The sequence below is a fragment of the Lepus europaeus genome, chromosome 2 (genome assembly GCF_033115175.1).
Source record: "Lepus europaeus isolate LE1 chromosome 2, mLepTim1.pri, whole genome shotgun sequence".
In the NCBI taxonomy this organism is placed as follows: Eukaryota; Metazoa; Chordata; class Mammalia; order Lagomorpha; family Leporidae; genus Lepus; species Lepus europaeus.
Window position 1 is genome coordinate 119,625,864 of NC_084828.1, and position 18,653 is coordinate 119,644,516.

Here is an 18,653-nt window from a genome sequence, read left to right on the forward strand (position 1 = left end):
GCACATACATTTATTATAGTAACATCTTCCTGTTGAATTGATCCTTTAATCATTATGTATGAACATAGTAAATAATTTTATAAATACAGTTTATTTAGCTGTGTGATTTTTATATAAGCATAATTTTTAATTTAAGGATACAATTTAGTAATTTTAATCATAACCACAAATATTAAAATATTCTCATTTCAAAAGATCCCTCATGCCCATTTATATCCTGGGAACCACTAGCTTCTTATCTTTAGGTTTGTCCTCCCTGGATATATTGTTTAAGTGGAGTCATGTTATATATGTGTTCTGTTGCTTTCTCCCTTTACTTAGCACAAGGGTTTTAAGGTTCATCCATCTTAATTCTTACAGTGTGGATATTTAGCTTAGTGGATAAGACATCTGCATTCTACATTGAAGTGCCCAGGATCAATTTGTTGTTCTGACTCTTGACTCCAGCTTCTTGCCAGTACAGACCCTTTAAGGCAGTGGTGATGGCTCAGGTAATTGGATTCCTACTATCCATGTAGGTTACCTGGATTAGGTTCCTGGCTCCTGAATCTGGCCCTGGCCTGCTCCTAGCCATTGCAGGTATTTGGAGAGTGAACCATGGGTTGGGAGCTCACTTGCTCTGTTTCTCTCTGCCTCTAAAATAAATAAAAAATAATAAAATAAGAATTTTTAGAACTGATATCTGTTGTAGTGTGTGTCAATACATTGTTCCTTTTATAGCTGAATAGTATTCAATTGTGTTGATATACCACATTATACCATGTTTTGTTTAGCCAGGAACATTTACTTTTGTAGCCAGTTAACATCACAGTTAGCAAAATAATCCTCCTTGCATCACCTAGTATCTATATTGTCTTCAGATATTTCCATGATCTAGGCCAGGGTTACACATTACAACTGTGTGTGTTCCTTAATCTCTTTTAATCTAAGCTATCCCTTTTTTGATGGCCCTGATGAGAAGGAACCATGATGGCTTTTTTGCAGTACACTCCACCTCCTGGATTTGTTTGAGTGCTTCCCTGTGGTATTCCTTAGCCTGTCAAGTATATTTCTTGAAAAACTTCATTACTTTCTAGTTAAACATTTTTGGCTAGGGTGGTGCATTGAACATGATATTGGCTTCTGGTCAGGGGTGTGCATTGTTCCATGGGTGGCGGAAAAGCAGAAAAGGAAATGGGCACACATGAGAGGAACAAGTATGTAGGAGAGATGGAGGGGAGGTGCCAGGCTTGTAACAGCTTGCTCTTTTGATAACTAACTCACTCTGGTGGGAAATGTGTTAATACTTTCCTGCGTGTAGAGCCCCAGTGACCTGATTTTCTTTTAAATGTTCTGCTACCTCTCAACACTAGTACATTAGAGACTAGTCTTCAACATGAGTTTCATTACACTTTGAGAGATGAATTAAAAATGCTCCATTAGGGGGTTGGTGCTGTGGCATAGTGGGTAAAGCCGCTGCCTGCAGTGCCAGCATCCCATATGAGCGCTGGTTTGAGTCTTGGCTGCTCCACTTCCAATCCAGCTTTCTGCTTTGGCCTGGGAAAGCAGTGGAAGACAGCCCAGGTCCTTGGGCCCCTGCACCCACGTGGGAGACCCAGAAGTGCCTGGCTCCTGGATTCAGATCGGCACAGCTCTGGCCATTGCAGCCATGTGGGTAGTGAACCAGTGGATGGAAGACTCTCTCTCTCTCTCTCTCTCTCTCTCTCTGCGTCTCTGTAACTCTACCTTTCAAATAAATAATACATAAATCTTTTTTTTTTAAATGCTCCATTTACGGCACTAACTCTGAGGTGCCCCGAGATGCCTCCTGTGCTGCCAGCATCCCATATGAATGATGTGCTTCAGTTTGAGTCCCAGCTGCTTTGCTTCTGATTCAGCTTCCTGCCGGTGTACCTGGGAAGGCAGTGGAAAAGGGCCCAGGTATTTGGCCCCTGCCACCCCCGTGTGTGACCCGGTTGAATTCTGGGCTCCTACTTTGAATGACACAGTCCCGGCCATTTGGGGAGTGAATCAGTAGATGGAAGATATATCTCTATTTCTCTCTGTAACACTGCCCTTTAAATAAATAAATAAGTAAATAGGAGCCGGCGCTGTGGCATAGTGGGTAAAGCTGCTGCCTGCAGGGACTGCATCCCATTTGGGTGCCAGTACAAGACCCAGCTGCTCCACTTCCAATCCAGCTCTCTTATATGGCCTGGGAAAGAAGTAGAAGATGGCCAAAGTCCTTGGGCCCCTGCACCCATGTGGGAGAGCTGGAAGAAGCTCCTGGCTTCGGATCACCGCAGCTCCGGCCGTTACAGCCAATTGGGGAGTGAACCATTGGATGGAAGGCCTCTCTCTCTCTCTCTCTCTCTCTCTCTCTCTCTCTGCTTCTCCTCTCTCTGTGTAACTCTGACTTTCAAATAAATAAATAAATCTTTAAAAAAAATCTTTTTGAAGGTCTTCAATTAGAATTAAAGATTTTTTTATTTTTTAAAATTTATTTGACAGGTAGAGTTATAGACAGCGAGAGAGAGAGAAAGAACTTCCTTCCATTGGTTCACCCCCCAAATGGCCACCACAGTCAGAACTGTGTTGATCTGAAGCCAGGAGCCAGGTTCTTCCTCCCGGTCTCCCATGTGGGTGCAGGGGCTCAAGCACTTGGGCCATCCTCCACTGCCCTCCCAGGCCACAGCAGAGAGCTGGACTGGAAGAGGAGTAGCCAGGACTAGAACCGGCACGCATATGGGATGCTGGCGCCACAGGTGGAGGATTAACCAAGTGAGCCATGGTGCTGGCCCCAGAATTAAAGATTTTTAACATTTATACAGACACCTTTCACATTTTTGCTTTATATATTTTGATGCTATGTTTTTATGGCTTTAGCTTTATGATTATTAAATTGTGTTGTATGCTTCCTTTTATTAGTAACAAAATTCTCCTTCATCCCCTTTAAATGCTGTTCATTTATGTGTAATGTTAATAATTAACTATAGCATCTTCTTTTGATTTACATTCTTTTAATATGTTTCTACTGTTTCCTGATTTTTAAAAGTTTTGTGTTATTTTGTCTTAGGTGTGTATCTTATAAGCAGTGCATGGTAGAATTTTAAGCAAGTATCAGAAGCTCTACATTTGAATAGGTGAGTTGTATACTCTAATTCATGCTATATTTAGATTTATTTCTACCATCATATTTTTCAGTTTTGTCTCCCATGCATTTTCTGCTTCTCCCCACCCGCCCTCTTTTTTTCCTACCTTCTGTTGAACACCTCACTTGCTTTTTTTCTTTTACTTCCAAGGCTCTCAGTTTGGAAGGTATTGTTCAATATCTGTTTCTTCAGTGGTCACTCTAAAGGGTAATATATATTCTTAAATGATTTTTTGGAAAATTTTAAGATTTATCAGTATCTCCTTGTTCTTTTTGAACTATCTAAGAAGGGTAGCATATGTTAATTTTCCTCTGAAGCATCTTGTTGCAGCTACCATGTCATTTTTACCTAGTACAGAGACACTTCAGAAAGTCTGTGGACAATGGAATTAAAACCTAAGCTTACTTTGGTGCAAAAAGTTTTTGAAATCTGTGCATACAAGGGGTCATCAAAACGTTCATGAAAAATGTGTTATTAAAAAGACTGCATGGATTTCAAACAGTGTTTACACCGAAGTACACTTATCTGTGATTCCATTTTCCATAAACTTTTTAATGTGCCTTGTATTTCAGTTTTGCTCTTTTACCATATAGGAAAATTTTTATTCTTGTTCTTTTATCTTTGTTACTATTTATTTGTTGCTTTTTGCATCCCCTTCAATTCCTTAGCTCATTTTTCTTCATATTAAAATATATTCTTTGAGACTTCTTTCAGGAAAAGTTTATGGACTCTGTAAGGCTTAGTCTTAAAGTGTTGTTATTTCATTTAAAATTTCTAAAATTCACCTATAAATTATGTGCAGTAAAAACAGCTCACTTACTACGTGGGATTATGGGAGAACAAAGTAATAACATTTGTTGTAAACATTTTATTAACAGTTAGATTTATGTATGTATATATGCCATGATTGGTATCTAATATAAATCCTGTTTAATTTATATTAGCATTATTATATTTCTAAAAGTTTTTTTTATTTATTTGACAGAGTTATACAGTGAGAGAGAGAAAGAAAGGTCTTCCTTCCGTTGGTTCACCCCGCAAATGGCCACTACGGCCGGCGCTGCACCAATCCAAAGCCAGGAGCCAGGTGCTTCCTCCTGGTCTCCCATGTAGGTGCAGGGGCCCAAGCACTTGAGCCATCCTCCACTGCCCTCCTGGGCCACAGCAGAGAGCTGGACTGGAAGAGGAGCAGGTGGGACTAGAACCTGGTGCCCATATGGGATGCCGGCGCCACAGGCGGAGGATTAACCAAGTGAGCCACAGCTATAAAATAAATAAAAAAAGAATAATAACTAATAGAAATACAATGAGATGTAAATGGTCACACTTTGGGGGTAAAAAAATATAAGATGAAATTTAAGACGTGAACTACCAGTTTAAGGTTACTGCCATGCAGAAGAACTTTGAGTCATGCAAAACAAGCATAAAAATCTAGATTTGGTGCTTTGTTTTTATTTACAAAGATACTACATAGTGTGGAAAATCCAAATGATATAGGAAGAAAAAGAAACAGGGAATAGAGCGGGAAATCTTCCAGAAATCCATGGAATGTAGGCCGCTGACATATTATAACACATCTGCCAGACATTGCACTCTGTATGTGTGACCACATGGATTTGTAGATACTTAACTTTTCATGTTTCAAAAAGAATCATAATACATATGCAGTTTTGCATTTGTATCTCTAACATAGTAAACTATCAAGGGAATATAGATCAGCATTACTTCATATGGTGAGTAAACACATACTGTTATATGGATATATCATAATTTTATTTAAACAATTTTCTAATGATACTTGTTTAAATAAAATCATTCCATGTTTTAAATAATGCACAGTTCTGTGGTTATTTTCTTTTTTTTTTTAGAAGATTTTATTTATTTATAGAGGTAGAGTTACAGACAGTGAGAGGAAGAGACAGAGATAGAGGTCTTCCTTCCGCTGGTTCTCTCCCCAAATGGCCGCAATGGCCAGAGCTGTTCCGATCGGAAGCCAGGAGCCGCAAGCTTCTTCCCGGTCTCCTACTTTGAGTGCTGGGGCCCAAGCACTTGAGCCATCTTCTACTGCTTTCCCAGATTATAGCAAAGAGCTGGATCGGAAGAGGAGCAGCCGGGACTAGAACTGGTGCCCATATGGGATGCTGGTGCCGCAGGTCAAAGATTAGCCTACTGCACCAGGCACGGGCCCCCCTTGGTTATTGCTGTAATACAAATTGCTAGCAGTGGTATTATTTGGTCACAGGTATTACACTTTTAAAATTTTGATAAATGTTTCAAAATTTCCCTCCAGGAAGCACATGAAAATACAATGGGACTGCCTTTTTCTTTCATACATATTGTGTAGTATCATTTTTTATATTTGGAAGTTTGAGACTTTTATTAAAATATCTCTACTTGTGCATTTGAACTTTTTTTATTTTCATGGCCATTTGTATTCTTATGAGAACTTTCTTTTGGCCATTTACTCTCTTTTAGTGTTCATCTTTTCCTTAATCTATAAGAATTTGTCTTTTATATAGCTTAAAATTCTTCATCATAAATGACTCAGTTTGTTTTTTTAAGATACCAACCTTGTTCATGCATTTTTTGTGCTCTTTCAACCTTGTTCACTAATTTTCTGAAATATTTATTTGATCAGAATTTCCTTTATGATTTCTAGATTACTAACTTAGAATAGAGTAATTGAAAGGTCTTCCTCACTTCAAGATTATCAAAATGTACATCTGCATTTTCATGTTTTTACAGGTTTGTTTTCCTCCCATCTTTGAATCTAATCCATAGTGATTACTTTTTGGCATAAGGAGTGATAATGTGGTAATACACTGCCTCCCCATTTGTCATGTCCTACTCTGATTTTAAAACTTGACCAACTTGACCAGTAAAAAGCAAAACAACAACAAACAGGGTACAGGCAGACTTAATTGTGGCAGAATGCTTCACAGTTTATGAGTGTGTCTTTCATATTCATGAGTGGAGACAGGTTGGGAGGGAAAGAGTGGGCTGGGGAGTGGTAATTGGCATTCCCCCTTTAGAGTTGTCTTCTGGGAATGTATGTATAGAAGAGAGAATTAAGATTCTGGCAGAATGTCTTTTAGCTCTTTCCCATTTCTCTTCTCTTAGTCACCTCTGAGGTTTTTTTATCAAGGGAAGCAAAACTGCAGTTGGGAGACATAAGATACCAGTTGATGAGAGAACTTAGATACGTGATTTGAGTTTTGAGTCTGTACTAATTTTGAAGATCAAGTGTTCTCTTTCCATAATGAAGCCATGAACTTTGGTGGACAAGCCTTGTATTTTTAGCATTTATTTCAACATATATTCTTAGTTCAGAAATCAATGAAAAGTGAAGAGTCTTTTCCATTCCCCTCTTGGAACATAAATTCCCTGACCACTAAGTAAATGCTGTTAAGTTTCTTATATGTGTTTCAGACATATCAAGCATTATTTTTTGGCAACTGCATACTGCTGAATGTTCAGCTGGTGAAATCGGAAGTCTTTCACTCAGAAGAAATAAATCAAGAGGGTAAGAAACAGAAATGAATTTACAGCTTTGAAATGTTCTTTTTGTCAAATAGTAAGGAGTCATCAAGTTTATTTAAGATAATCCCTTTTGAAAATGAAATCAATTTAGAGGTGCAGGCTTATGGCTCATTAGTTAACTCGCAGCTTCATACACCCACATTCTACATCAGAGTGCCATGTTTAAGTCTTGACTCCACTTCTGGCCTAGTTTTCTGTTAATGGTCACCCTGGGAGGCAGTAGGTAATAAAAAGAGCAAGTCAAACTTCAGTGTTAATCTCACTCTTGCTGCAGCCTCCTTCTGTCTTACACTTTGACTCTTGGGAGAAAAAGTTGTCTTTGCTAATAAGGATATAGAATATAAATGGAGAAGTAAGACATATATATATATATATATATATATATATATATATATATACACACACATACACCTGGAACTGAACTTTAGAGAGTTTGCTAAATTATCACATTGTATTGTGTGACTTAAAATACAGAATGTAGGGCAGGCATTTGTAGTTAAGACACCGGTTAAGAAACCTGTGTCCCAGGGGCTGGCACTGTGGCACTGGCATACCTTATGGGTGCCGGTTTGTGTCCCAGCTGCACCTCTTCTGATCGAGGTCTCTGCTATGGCCTGGGAAAGCAGTGGAAGATGGCCCACATGCCTGGGCCCTTGCACCCACGTGGGAGACCCGATAAAAGCTCCTGACTCCCAGCTTCAGATCTGCGCAGCTCCGGCTGTTGTGGCTATTTGGGGAGTGAACCAGTGGATGGAAGACTTTTCTCTCTCTCCCTCTCTGTCTGTAACTGTTTCTCAAATAAATAAATAAATAAATAAATTTAAAAAAAGATAGCCATGTCACACATCGGGACACGTGGAGTCAGTACCTAACTTCTGCTCCTGAATCTGGCTTCCTGCTAATGCAGCGCCTGGAAGGAAGCAGTGATGGCTCAAGCATCTGGTTTCCTGCCACTCAGATGGGGGACCTGGACTGTGTCCCCAGCTCCCAGCTTCAGCTGTGAATGTAGCCATTGCAGGCGTTTGGGGATGGTGAACGAGACAATGGGTGCTCTCCCCAAATAAGTAAATATTAATTGAAAAAGATATGGAAAGGCTGGCGCCACAACTCACTTGGCTAATCTTGCAGCACCGGTACCCTGGGTTCTAGTCCCAGTTGGGGCGCCGGTTCTGTCCCGATTGCTCCTCTTCCAGTCCAGCTCTCTGCTGTGGCCCAGGAAGGCAGTGGAGGATGGTTCAAGTGCTTGGACCCCTGTGGGAAACCCAACAGACCAGATGGAAAGGGCAAAGAAGGAAAAAAGGGAGAAGGAGAGCATAGAGATCAAGAGATCAAGAGAGAGGGAGAGAAAGAGAAAAAGATCAAGAGAGAGAGAGCGACAGAGCCACATGTTCAAGAAACAGGTCCTGTTAAACATTTGCTGGAGGGTGGGCAGGGAAGTAGGAGCAGCGAATTCCATTAGGATGGGGGTGTAGCTGACACCAATGGATGGGCCATGTGGTCACCTGGCTTGCAGCAATGGTGGCAGGGGTTAGAGCCTAGGATGGTGTCAGGGGTGTAGATCACTCCATAGACAAGACTGCGCCATTTTACTAACATTCCCTCCTTTTGTTTTTTATAAAGCAAGAGTGTATGGGATTACATTAGTCCCAGAAGTACAGGAGGGGTAGAGGGATGATGATCTGTCTTTAGAGCTACTTCCTGCTGACATGGAGACGATGAGTTACTCTCTGTTGCCATGGGGCGATGTCTCAAGCCACTGTCTCCTGGGTGGGGAGCCGAGTATATCCCTGTAGCAGTATTTGGTTGACCGCCTGGTTGGTAAAGGCCTTGGTTTGTTCCATTATCAACTCCTATAAATGCTTGGACACAGTAGTATAAAAGTCAGAGTGAGAATAGCAGCCACTGATCCTAAGATTGTCATCAACCAAGTAATGAGAGGATTTCATAGAAGAGAGGAAATGAGGGGGTGGTCTCTGGACCCTTGTGAAAACTGTTTGATGGATGTGATTTAAAGCTGATCTCAACCAAGACTGGGAGAAAGACCACTCATCTTTTGCCTGTAGAGGGGTTTGTCTATAGAGAAATTCTGAGCAATCACAACATTAAGTGGTGGAGAGGACCATCAATACAGATCAATACATATTAACCCTAATTTTAACCCAGGGTCAATCCCTTGGTGAACCCACCTTCCTGTAGGACATTAACCTTCACCCTCCACAGTGAATTCTAGATTCCCAGGAGCCAGTACCCCAGATGACTTTAAATGAGAGGTACCTTTCAAAAGTCCCTCAACATATCCCTCCTCATACTCTTATTTATTTATTTATTTAAAAGAGAGAGAGAGAAAGAAAAAGAGAGAGAGATCAAGGGAGGCATATCTTCCATCTGTTGGTTCATTCTCCAAATGCCTGCAACAGGACTGGGTCAGGCTGAAGCCAGAAGCCAGGAACTTCTTTCTGGTCTCCCTGTGCCATGTTTACACATTGCCTTAGGATTTGCTTCTCCTTCCACCTCTAATTCCTTATTGCCTCTGTGGTTGTAGAAGATGTCCAGTAACCACTTATGCATGAATGCCTTTAGATTGAGACCAGTGCTTATGGTGCCAGGAAAGCCCTGGGGGATTCTGAATTGTAAACCTCTGGAGCAGAGCTGATGCTTCAGTTGTCACCATGGTCTGAATGCTCTGTGTCACAAAGCTCTATTCCCTTGTCTCAGCTGAAGGTTTTGTGCAAAAGCAAGTGTCCTAGGAGATTCTGTCTGTGATCCAATCTGATATATGGTTACTGAATAGACTGGTCTAGGACACTAATCTCAGTGCTAAAGGCACAACTTTAAGTGATTGCTGTCCAGACTGAGCTTTGATTCAGCCAGAGGCAAAATTGTGACTTCGGGTGTTTGGGGCAAATAAAAGTCATTTCCTGGTCTCAAGAGATGGTTATCCTGTTTGTCTCTGGAAGACTCTCTCAGATAGAGTCTCCAGTTTCATCTTACCCACCATCACCAGCCACTGTGCATAATTATTGCTATAGAGGTTTTCTTTGATTTTCTAGAATCCATATCAAATCACATAGCTGAAAGACTCTTGGGTTTTTGGAACCTGCTATTAGTGATATCTGTCTGCTGGTTTACTCACCAAGTGGCCAAAACAGCCAAGGCAGAGCCAGGATGAAGCCAGGAGCTTCTTCATTCAGATCTCCTATGTGGGTGCAGGGGCCCAAGTACTTGGGCTATCCTCCACTGCTTTGCTAGGCCATTAGCAGAGAGCAGGCTTGGAAGTGGGATAGCCAAGGCACAAGCTAGCTCCATATGAGATGCCAGTGTCACAGGTGGTAGCTTTACCCACTATGCTACAATGCTGGCTATTTTTACTTTTTTTTTCTTAGGAAAAATGTATTTATTGGGGCTGGCTCCATGGCTCACTTGGTTAATCACCTGCGGCATCAGCATCCCATATGGGTGCCGGGTTCTAGTCCTGGCTGCTCCTCTGTTGTGGCCCGGGAAGGCAGTGGAGGATGGCCCAGGTGCTTGGGCCCCTGCATACAGTTGGGAGGCCAGGAAGAAGCACCTGGCTCCTGGCTTCGGATTGCTGCAGCTCTGGCCGTAGAGGCCATTTGGGAATGAACCAACGGAGGGAAGACCTTTCTCTCTGTCCCTTTCTCACTGTCTATCTGTCAAATAAATTAAAAAAATTATAATAAAGAAAAATGTATATTTATCTGAAAGGTAGTTTCAGAGAGAGAGAGAGAGAGAGAGAGAGAGATATCTTCCATCCACAGGTTTGCTCCCAAATGGCCACAATATCCTGGCCAGACCAGGCCAAAACCAGGAGCCTGGAACTCCATCTGGGTCTCCCATGTGAGTGACGGGGGATCAAGCACTTGGGCCATCTTCTACTGCTTTCCCAAGCATGTTAGCAGGGAGCTGCTGGATTGGAAGTGGAATAGCTAAGACTCAAACCACTGCTTATATGGGATACCAGTGTCGCAGGCCATTGCTTATCCTATGCTGGCCCAAAATCTTTTTATTTGTTTTTTCATCATGGTAAAGAAGAGACAGTTTTTGTTTGTTTTATGGTAGATTTATGTTTAACTCACAATTATACATCCCTTATCCCTTCCTGTCCTTCCAGGCAGCTGGGACAAAAATCATAGTTGGTAATAAGTTGTTACTTGTTTAGAACAAGGATTGGTTTTCCCAACATAAAGGACATGTTTCAACCTTAATCTGGATGTGAAAAGCTAAAATATATTTTTGGTTGTTGATATCCATTGGCTTGTTAAATGAGATTCAGGACAGAATTTTTGGTTTTTCTTTAGAACTTTCGTTCTGTTCTTTGTCCTAGGGCAGATAAATGAAGTGTTATTTGAACAATGTGTTTGAAGTTACAGAACATTAACCTGATCTCTTATAAATCCTCCAGAACCTGCGGCTTACGTGTTTTTGAGCTACTGTGGATGGACCTGGCTCTCTTGACTGCCCTTCCAAGTAGGATGTCACTGAGATCCCTCAAATGGAGCCTCCTGCTACTGTCACTCCTGAGTTTCCTGGTGATGTGGTATCTCAGCCTACCTCAGTACAATGTGATTGAACGTGTAAACTTGATGTACTTCTATGAGTACGAGCCAATTTACAGACAGAACTTCCGCTTCACTCTCCGGGAGCATTCAAACTGCTCTCATCAAAACCCATTTCTGGTCATCCTGGTAACTTCTCATCCCTCAGATGTGAAAGCCAGACAGGCCATCAGAGTTACTTGGGGTGAAAAAAAGTCTTGGTGGGGATATGAGGTTCTTACATTTTTCTTATTGGGCCAACAGGCTGAAAAGGAAGACAAAATGTTAGCATTGTCTTTAGAGGATGAACACCTTCTTTACGGTGACATAATACGACAAGATTTTTTAGACACCTATAATAACCTGACCTTGAAAACCATTATGGCATTCAGGTGGGTCACTGAGTTTTGTCCCAATGCCAAGTACATCATGAAGACAGATACTGATGTTTTCATCAATACTGGCAATTTAGTGAAGTATCTTTTAAACTTAAACAACCCAGAGGAATTTTTCACAGGTTATCCTCTAATTGAGAACTATTCCTACAGAGGATTTTACCAAAAGACCCATATTTCATACCAGGAATATCCTTTCAAAGTATTCCCTCCTTATTGCAGTGGGTTGGGCTATATAATGTCCAAAGATTTGGTACCAAGGATCTATGACATGATGGGTCACGTAAAACCTATCAAGTTTGAAGATGTTTATGTTGGGATCTGTTTGAATTTGTTAAAGGTGGACATTCATTTTCCAGAAGACATAAACCTTTTCTTTTTATATAGAATCCATTTGGATGTCTGTCAGCTTAGACGTGTGATTGCAGCACATGGCTTTTCTTCTAAGGAAATCATCACCTTTTGGCAGGTTATGCTCAGAAATACCACATGCCCATGCCATTACTAACTTCACACTCCATCAAAACCTAGAGGACAGAAAACTGTGGAAAGCGCTGAAGCTGGTACTATGGGAAACTCATAGGAAGGTCAGTGTGTTGACTTACACTGAATCAAAAGTCATGGAGAACCCATAGACTGGAGACTGGAAGTTATACATTACTGTGATTTATTTGGATATAAATCAAGTCAGGCCCTTTAAAGGTAATATTCAGATGAATAAAATATCTTACAAAGGAATTTGCTTTTTTTTTAAACTAGGACCAAACAATTTAAACACACTATTCTATAGGTTAGACTTTCTTAAAGATTTCACTGAATTCTAAACTCATTAGGCCTTTATAAGAAAGCAGTGTGGAGTTCTGTTTATTGAACAATCCAGTCACTTAAGGGTTTCATGTGTCTCTTACATGGAGTTCCAATTTACAAAAATCTGTATTTCTGTGTGAGAAAATTCCCTGAAGTTATACTGAACAAAAATTTCATGGTTTTGGCCATCCAAATATTGCAGTATTTTATAGTTATAAATTATTATTTATTACTTTGTGTGTGTTTACATGCTGTGGTGGTTTCTATATTGTAAAATAGAACAATGAATCTTTTTTTACATTTGAACTTTGTTCTAGTTACTTCACTGGTCAGTTTGTTATCAATAGCCTCATCAATGTGAAGTCATAGGTTATTATTGCATTTCAATAATCTCTTGGAATTTGTAATATATTTTACTGTGGTAATATAGAGAATGATTAAGTCAAGAAAATTTGAATTATTGTCTTTTTTTAAAAAAAATAGTCCCCAGTGTTTTTAGATGTCACTTCTTCTATCTCAGTTTTCTACCTGAAAATTAGGAATAATGTAGAATGCCAGTCAGTATGTTTCCTTTTGGAAAGGACTCTGGGCAAAAAAGAAGGGAGAGAAAATAATGCCACAGTATTATGAAGAGTGTCATCCCAGCACTGGAATTCCAAGAAGAGTGAAGATTCAAGTTGCACTGTTAATCTGACCCCCTGTATTTTCTCATTAATAATCAGTTTGTGAATAAAGAGAAAAAAAAAAAAGAGAAAAGCTGTTGTTAGTTTTTCATCAAAATGAAAGCCCTAATGTGTAGAGTTAACTCTGATTCAGATCTCATGTGTAATTTTTTTTAGAAGATTTATTTATTTATTTGAGCAACATAGTTGCAGACAGAGAGAGGAAGAGACAGAGAGAGAGAGAGAGAGAGAGAGGTCTTCCATCTGCTGGTTCACTGCCCAAATGCCTGCAACCGCTGAAGCTGGGCCAATAGGAAGCCAGGAGCCAGGGGCTTCTTCTGGGTTTCTCACATGGGTGCAGGGACCCAAGCACTTGGGCCATCTTCCATTGCTTTCCAAGGCCACAGCAGGAAGCTGGATTGGAAGAGGAGCAGCATCCGTATGGGATGCCAGTACCACAGGTAGAGGCTTTGCCCACAGCACTGGCCCCCAATATCATGTGTTTTCATAGAAGGACATTTCTTTTAGAAGTGGTAAAGTATCTTTTGTTGGACCAGCAACTGGCTAGTGAAAGAGGAGTTCATGTTGCTCCCATACTCGTAGGATTATGCAGTTTTCTATTAGAGTTGTTATGGGACAAGTGATTCATTTTTTCTGATTACACGGTGACAAAGATCAAATCTTGAAAGTAGGTAGTCAGATCTTGAAATTGATTCAGAGTTTCATGATTCTCTTATAGGAGAAATCTAACTACAATTAAAACTACTATAATGTATGATTCTCTATAACTGGTTATTTCTGTTTCCCTGGAACCAAGCCTGATCCAGTTACAATAAAATCAATTAAATATTCTGTGAAATTAATCTGTGTCTTTGCTAATTCCTAGCTCTGTGGGAATTAACTTTTTTTTTAAAGATTCATTTTTTAAAGGCAGAGTTACAGAGACAGGGAGAGACATAGAGAAAGAGATCTTCTATCCACTGGTTCATTCCCCCAAATGGCCACAGCAGCTAGACTGAGCCAGGTGGAAGCCAGGAAACTGAAACTCTGTTTGCTGGTGTCAGTGTTGAGTGAGCAGTTTAGCCACTGTATCACAACACTAGCCCCAGGAGTCACTTCCTTTAAGACAAATAGTTGTGGTTCTTTTTTTGGTATGATTAGATTTGATAGGTTTTGCAGAAGATTACGTTGATGTTTTGCAAGCTAACTCAAAGGACTTTTAGAATTTTTAAAACAATAATGGGGTAGGTGTTTATCCTAGTGATTAAAATAACACCTGTGTCTCATATCAGACTGCCTGGGTTCAATACCTGCTTCTGTTCCTGCCTGCAATTTTCTGCTAATGCAGACACCAGGAGGTAGTGTTGATGACTCAAGTAATTGGGTTTCTGCCACCCACATGGGAAACCTGGATTAGATTCTTTTTTAAAGATGTATTTATTTATTTGCAAGTCAGAGTTATGCAGAGAGAGGAGAGGCGGGCCATGCCAAAACCAGGAGCCTGGAATTTCTTCTAGATCTCCCATGTGAGTAGCAGTGGCCCAAGCACTTGGGTCATCTGCTGCTACCTTCCCAGGCAGGTTAGCAGGGAGCTGCTGGATTGGAAGTGGATCAGCTGAAACTCAAATGAGTACTCATAGGGGATGCCAGGGTTGCAGGCAGCAGCTTACCCCACTGCATCACAACACCGGCCCCAGGTGTACAGTTCTGAGACTGGATCAAGTGGGTCAGAGTTTTTCTGCTTCACTTGGCATTGGTGTTTTGGGCTTTTAGTCCTTTCCTGAAAACTCTGCTTTTCACCCTCCTTAATCTTTCTAGGCTCCACCCTAAATGTTCTTGATATTACCATATTCCCATCAACTCCCTCCCCTCAACCATCCTCCTGATGCAGAGCAGCCAGAACTGAGCTATATATCTGATGTATTTCTGAGCATGAGTTAGGGGTCAAGTTCTTTTACTTGGGGCTTGGTGGGCAGTTATTGCAGAATAGAGGGATTGGAAGGGATTAATTTTAAGAGGGGAGAAGTATGCTTGCAGGAAAAACAGTGGACTTGTCCTGCCATCTTCAGGGTTCTTACATCATTTAATCCACTAAGACTTAACCTTTAAATTAAAGCAACTCACCTGGGTTTTGAGTGAGCCGATGACTGACTCTCACCAGGCTCTTTACTACTTTGTCAGATTCCTGATTATCCCACTTGCAGTTATATGGGACCAGCTCTTCAAGGAGTCCATCAAAATAAGTGGCATATACTGATGTTTATAAAAAGTTTTGTTGTGATTTTTGTGAGCCTAAATATATTTAAAATAAAAAGTATGTGAGTGTGTGTGTGTTTTATGTGATCTGAACTATGTGTGTCCAGATACTGCCAAATCCTTGATACTTAACTCTCCCATTTATATCCAGGCAGAATAGCTTGCATCTCCATATACTAAACTGTAGGCAGCCCCTCTTGCCAGGCCCTGAAGGTCCCGAGGTGGAGATACGGCCTGTGCTTCCCTGAGTCCGTGCCGCCACCTGCTTCTCCACTGCTTCCCCTTTCTGACTACAGCCCTTCAGGCTTTAGCTGTGCTATCTCTTCCCACACTTTTCATGGATACTGCCACCTAGTTTGTTTCCCTCCCAAAGCCTCCTAAAAAGCTTATTTGAATTTTAGAATTTCACTTAGTTTGTGGCAGACGTTGCAGCTCAGCATGATAAGCTGTAGCTTATGCCCACGTCCCATATCAGAGTGCCAGTTTGAGCCCCAGCTACTCCACTTCTGACCCAGCTCCCTGCTAATGCAATTGGAAAGCAGCAGATGATAGACGAAGTATTTGAGTTTTTGCCTCTGATGTGGGAAACTCGGATGGAACACCTGGCCCCTCGCTTCATCCTGGCCCAGTGCTGGCTATTGTGACCATCCCTCCCTTCCTTCCTTCCTTCCTTCCTTCCTTCCTTCCTTCCTTCCTCCTTACTTCCAAATAAATAAAGACATCTTTGAAAATAATTTCACTTATTTTGCAGTTAGTAAAAGATAGTGGTACCCAGGGAGATGAAGCTCTTTAAGTTCTGTGTCTGATGTCACTATTTCTTAGGGGTAGTGGTCTCCAAAGATAATCCTCCAGGTAACAGCCTTTTATATATATATATATATATATATATATATATCTCCCTCCTTTGGATTTTTTTAACTTTTATTTAATGAATATAAATTTCCAGTGTACAGCTTATGGATTACAATGGCTTCCCCCCCACCATAACTTCCCTCCCACCCGCAACCCTCCCCTCTCCCGCTCCCTCTCCCCTACCTTTCACATCGATTCATTTTCAATTCTCTTTATATACAGAAGATCAATTTAGCATATATTAAGTAAAGCTTTTAACAGTTTGCACCCACACAGAAACACAAAGTGAAAAAATACTGTTTGAGTACTAATTATAGCATTAAATCATGATATACAGCACATTAAGGACAGAGAGCCTACATGAAGAGTAAGTGCACAGTGACTCCTGTTGTTGACTTAACAAATTGACACTCTTGTTTATGGCGTCAGTAATCACCCTAGGCTCTTGTCATGAGTTGCCAAGGCTATGGAGGCCTTTTGAGTTTGCTGACTCTGATCATATTTCGACAAGGTCATAGTCAAAGTGGAAGTTCTCTCCTCCCTTCAGAGAAAGGTACCTCCTTCTTTGATGACCTGTTCTTTCAGGGAACAGTCTTGAGCTTGTGTGTGTTGCTCCTACCCACAAGGACTCTGTGCACGCCCTTTCTAAGCAGTTGACTATGGTGAGAGAGATGCCCCATGACTCCCAAGGCCAGGTCGAAAGAAGCCTTGCTGTTTTACTGCGTGCTTTCTTGACAAGTGTGACTGGTGGCGGGCATGGTGACACAGCAGGTTAAGCTGCAGCTTGGGATGCCCATATCCAATGTCTGAGTGCTTCGGATCCAAACCTGTCTCCTTTTCTGAACCATTTCCCTGTTAATGCACCTGAGAAAGCAGCAGATGATGGCTTCTATACTTGAGTTCCTAACACCCATGTGGGAGACCCAGATGGAGGTCCTGACTTCTGGCTTCAGCCTGACCCAGCAACCAACAGATGGAAGGTATTTGTGTGTGTGTATCATATGATAGTGGCTTTTGAAAGAAAAGTATGACTGCCCTGACACAACTTCACTGGGAGGGAGCCCAGGCTGTCCCCTTGGAGAGACTGTGGAGTGAGAGCAGCCTGGCCAGCTCCCCAGTGCTTCTGCTATGCCAGCTGAGGCACCAGTCATGTGAGTGGAAGGCTCAATTTTGAGCGTTCAGAGACTTCTTCATGTCGAGTTGATCTCCCAGTGGATTTCTCTGAACACACAGAGCCCTAAGAAATAATAAATTTTGTTTCATGCTACCAAGGTTCCCGGGGGCTTGTTTTTACACACATCCGGCATTTCTCATCAAAGAAATTCCCCATTGACTGAAGTCCTGCACAGAACAGGGGCCAAGCCTTCTCACCTATAATCCCATTTCCATACCTGCAGGCCCTTATCCTGTCAGGTTGTCAAGGAATAATTCCCAAATACCCTCCAGTTTAGTCCTTTTTATACTTCAGACCCCATGGGAGTCCAGGTAGTGGTGCATGCTATTTGCAATGCTATTTGCATTTCCCCCGACAGTCCCACGCCCAAGCCCGCTGAAGCCCATTGCAGGAATTGCCCAGATAAAAAAACTCCCTAAGACAGATGCTGCCGTTGCTGAGAAGACGGCTGCTGGGACAGTTTTAATTCCACACTTCCTTGTTCTTGCTCCATATGCAGAAACTACAGAAGCAGGATGAAAAATGTGCTAACATTGCCCCTCAAAGACTCCTACCTGTGAAGTACCACTTATTTCTTTATTCTCAATGGTGAGGGTTAATTACTTTTATGAAAACTTTAACAAATCAAAGCAAAGGTCAAAGAGTCAGAAAATGTCACAGGGAAGGACCGGCAGTGTTTGCCACTGAGTCACTCTGTGCCCTCCAACCACTTCCGCCACCCATCACCCCCCACCCCCACCATTGCTTTCTGCTGTGCAGGCAGTTTTCATTTGCCTCTCTTGCTTCTCACACTTTGGCATTTGAACCTGTTGCAGCCAGTGAGACCCCAAGGGACCCCAGTGGGACCCCAGCTTGTGGGCTTCTGGGACTGTCCTTCTCTAATTAAAAGACACATGGGTGAAGGGCCCTTTTTGTTTGGCCAGAGATGATATCTGCTCCTCAGTAAACTTGTGGGTCCCCTGAGGAGAGGAGAGCAGCCTAAAGGCCAGAGCAGCAGCTGAGCAATTGAGCCGTGTTCTTGTTGACAGTGCTGAGCCACCTGAGCAACCTGCCAGGGACTGCATTTTTGAAGCGACCTCTGTCGTGAGCACAGGCCTTCCCGGGCTGAGGTGCTTCGTACTATAGAGTTAAGGAGCAATTCTGTCTGAGGGGAGGTGTCCTTGGTAAGTGATGGATGTGAAGAGAGAAGTCAAATCTGGTTTCCTACAGGGAGAGGAGGCAGCTGCCTTGTGACCGGGAAGATTCTGCTAGAGAAAGGAGCCCAGAGTGAGAAGCCCACACTG

The 18,653-nt window shown here is 41.7% G+C and overlaps 1 protein-coding gene across 5 annotated transcripts in view; it reads left to right on the forward strand.

The window, feature by feature from the left end:
• B3GALNT1 (beta-1,3-N-acetylgalactosaminyltransferase 1 (globoside blood group)) overlaps positions 1 to 14,540 on the forward strand; it is a 39,511-nt gene extending 24,971 nt beyond the window's left edge. For 4 of the 5 annotated variants that reach the window (XM_062212284.1, XM_062212293.1, XM_062212301.1 and 1 more), the window contains 3 exons: positions 3,056 to 3,122; positions 6,561 to 6,654; positions 11,092 to 14,540. In XM_062212284.1, coding sequence (XP_062068268.1) covers positions 11,126 to 12,127 — 1,002 coding nt within the window. In that variant the 5' untranslated portion in view covers positions 3,056 to 3,122; positions 6,561 to 6,654; positions 11,092 to 11,125 and the 3' untranslated portion in view covers positions 12,128 to 14,540. The remainder of the gene's footprint in view (positions 1 to 3,055; positions 3,123 to 6,560; positions 6,655 to 11,091) is intronic. The other variant, XM_062212318.1, reaches the window with a different exon arrangement.
• Positions 14,541 to 18,653: the final 4,113 nt, after the last annotated feature.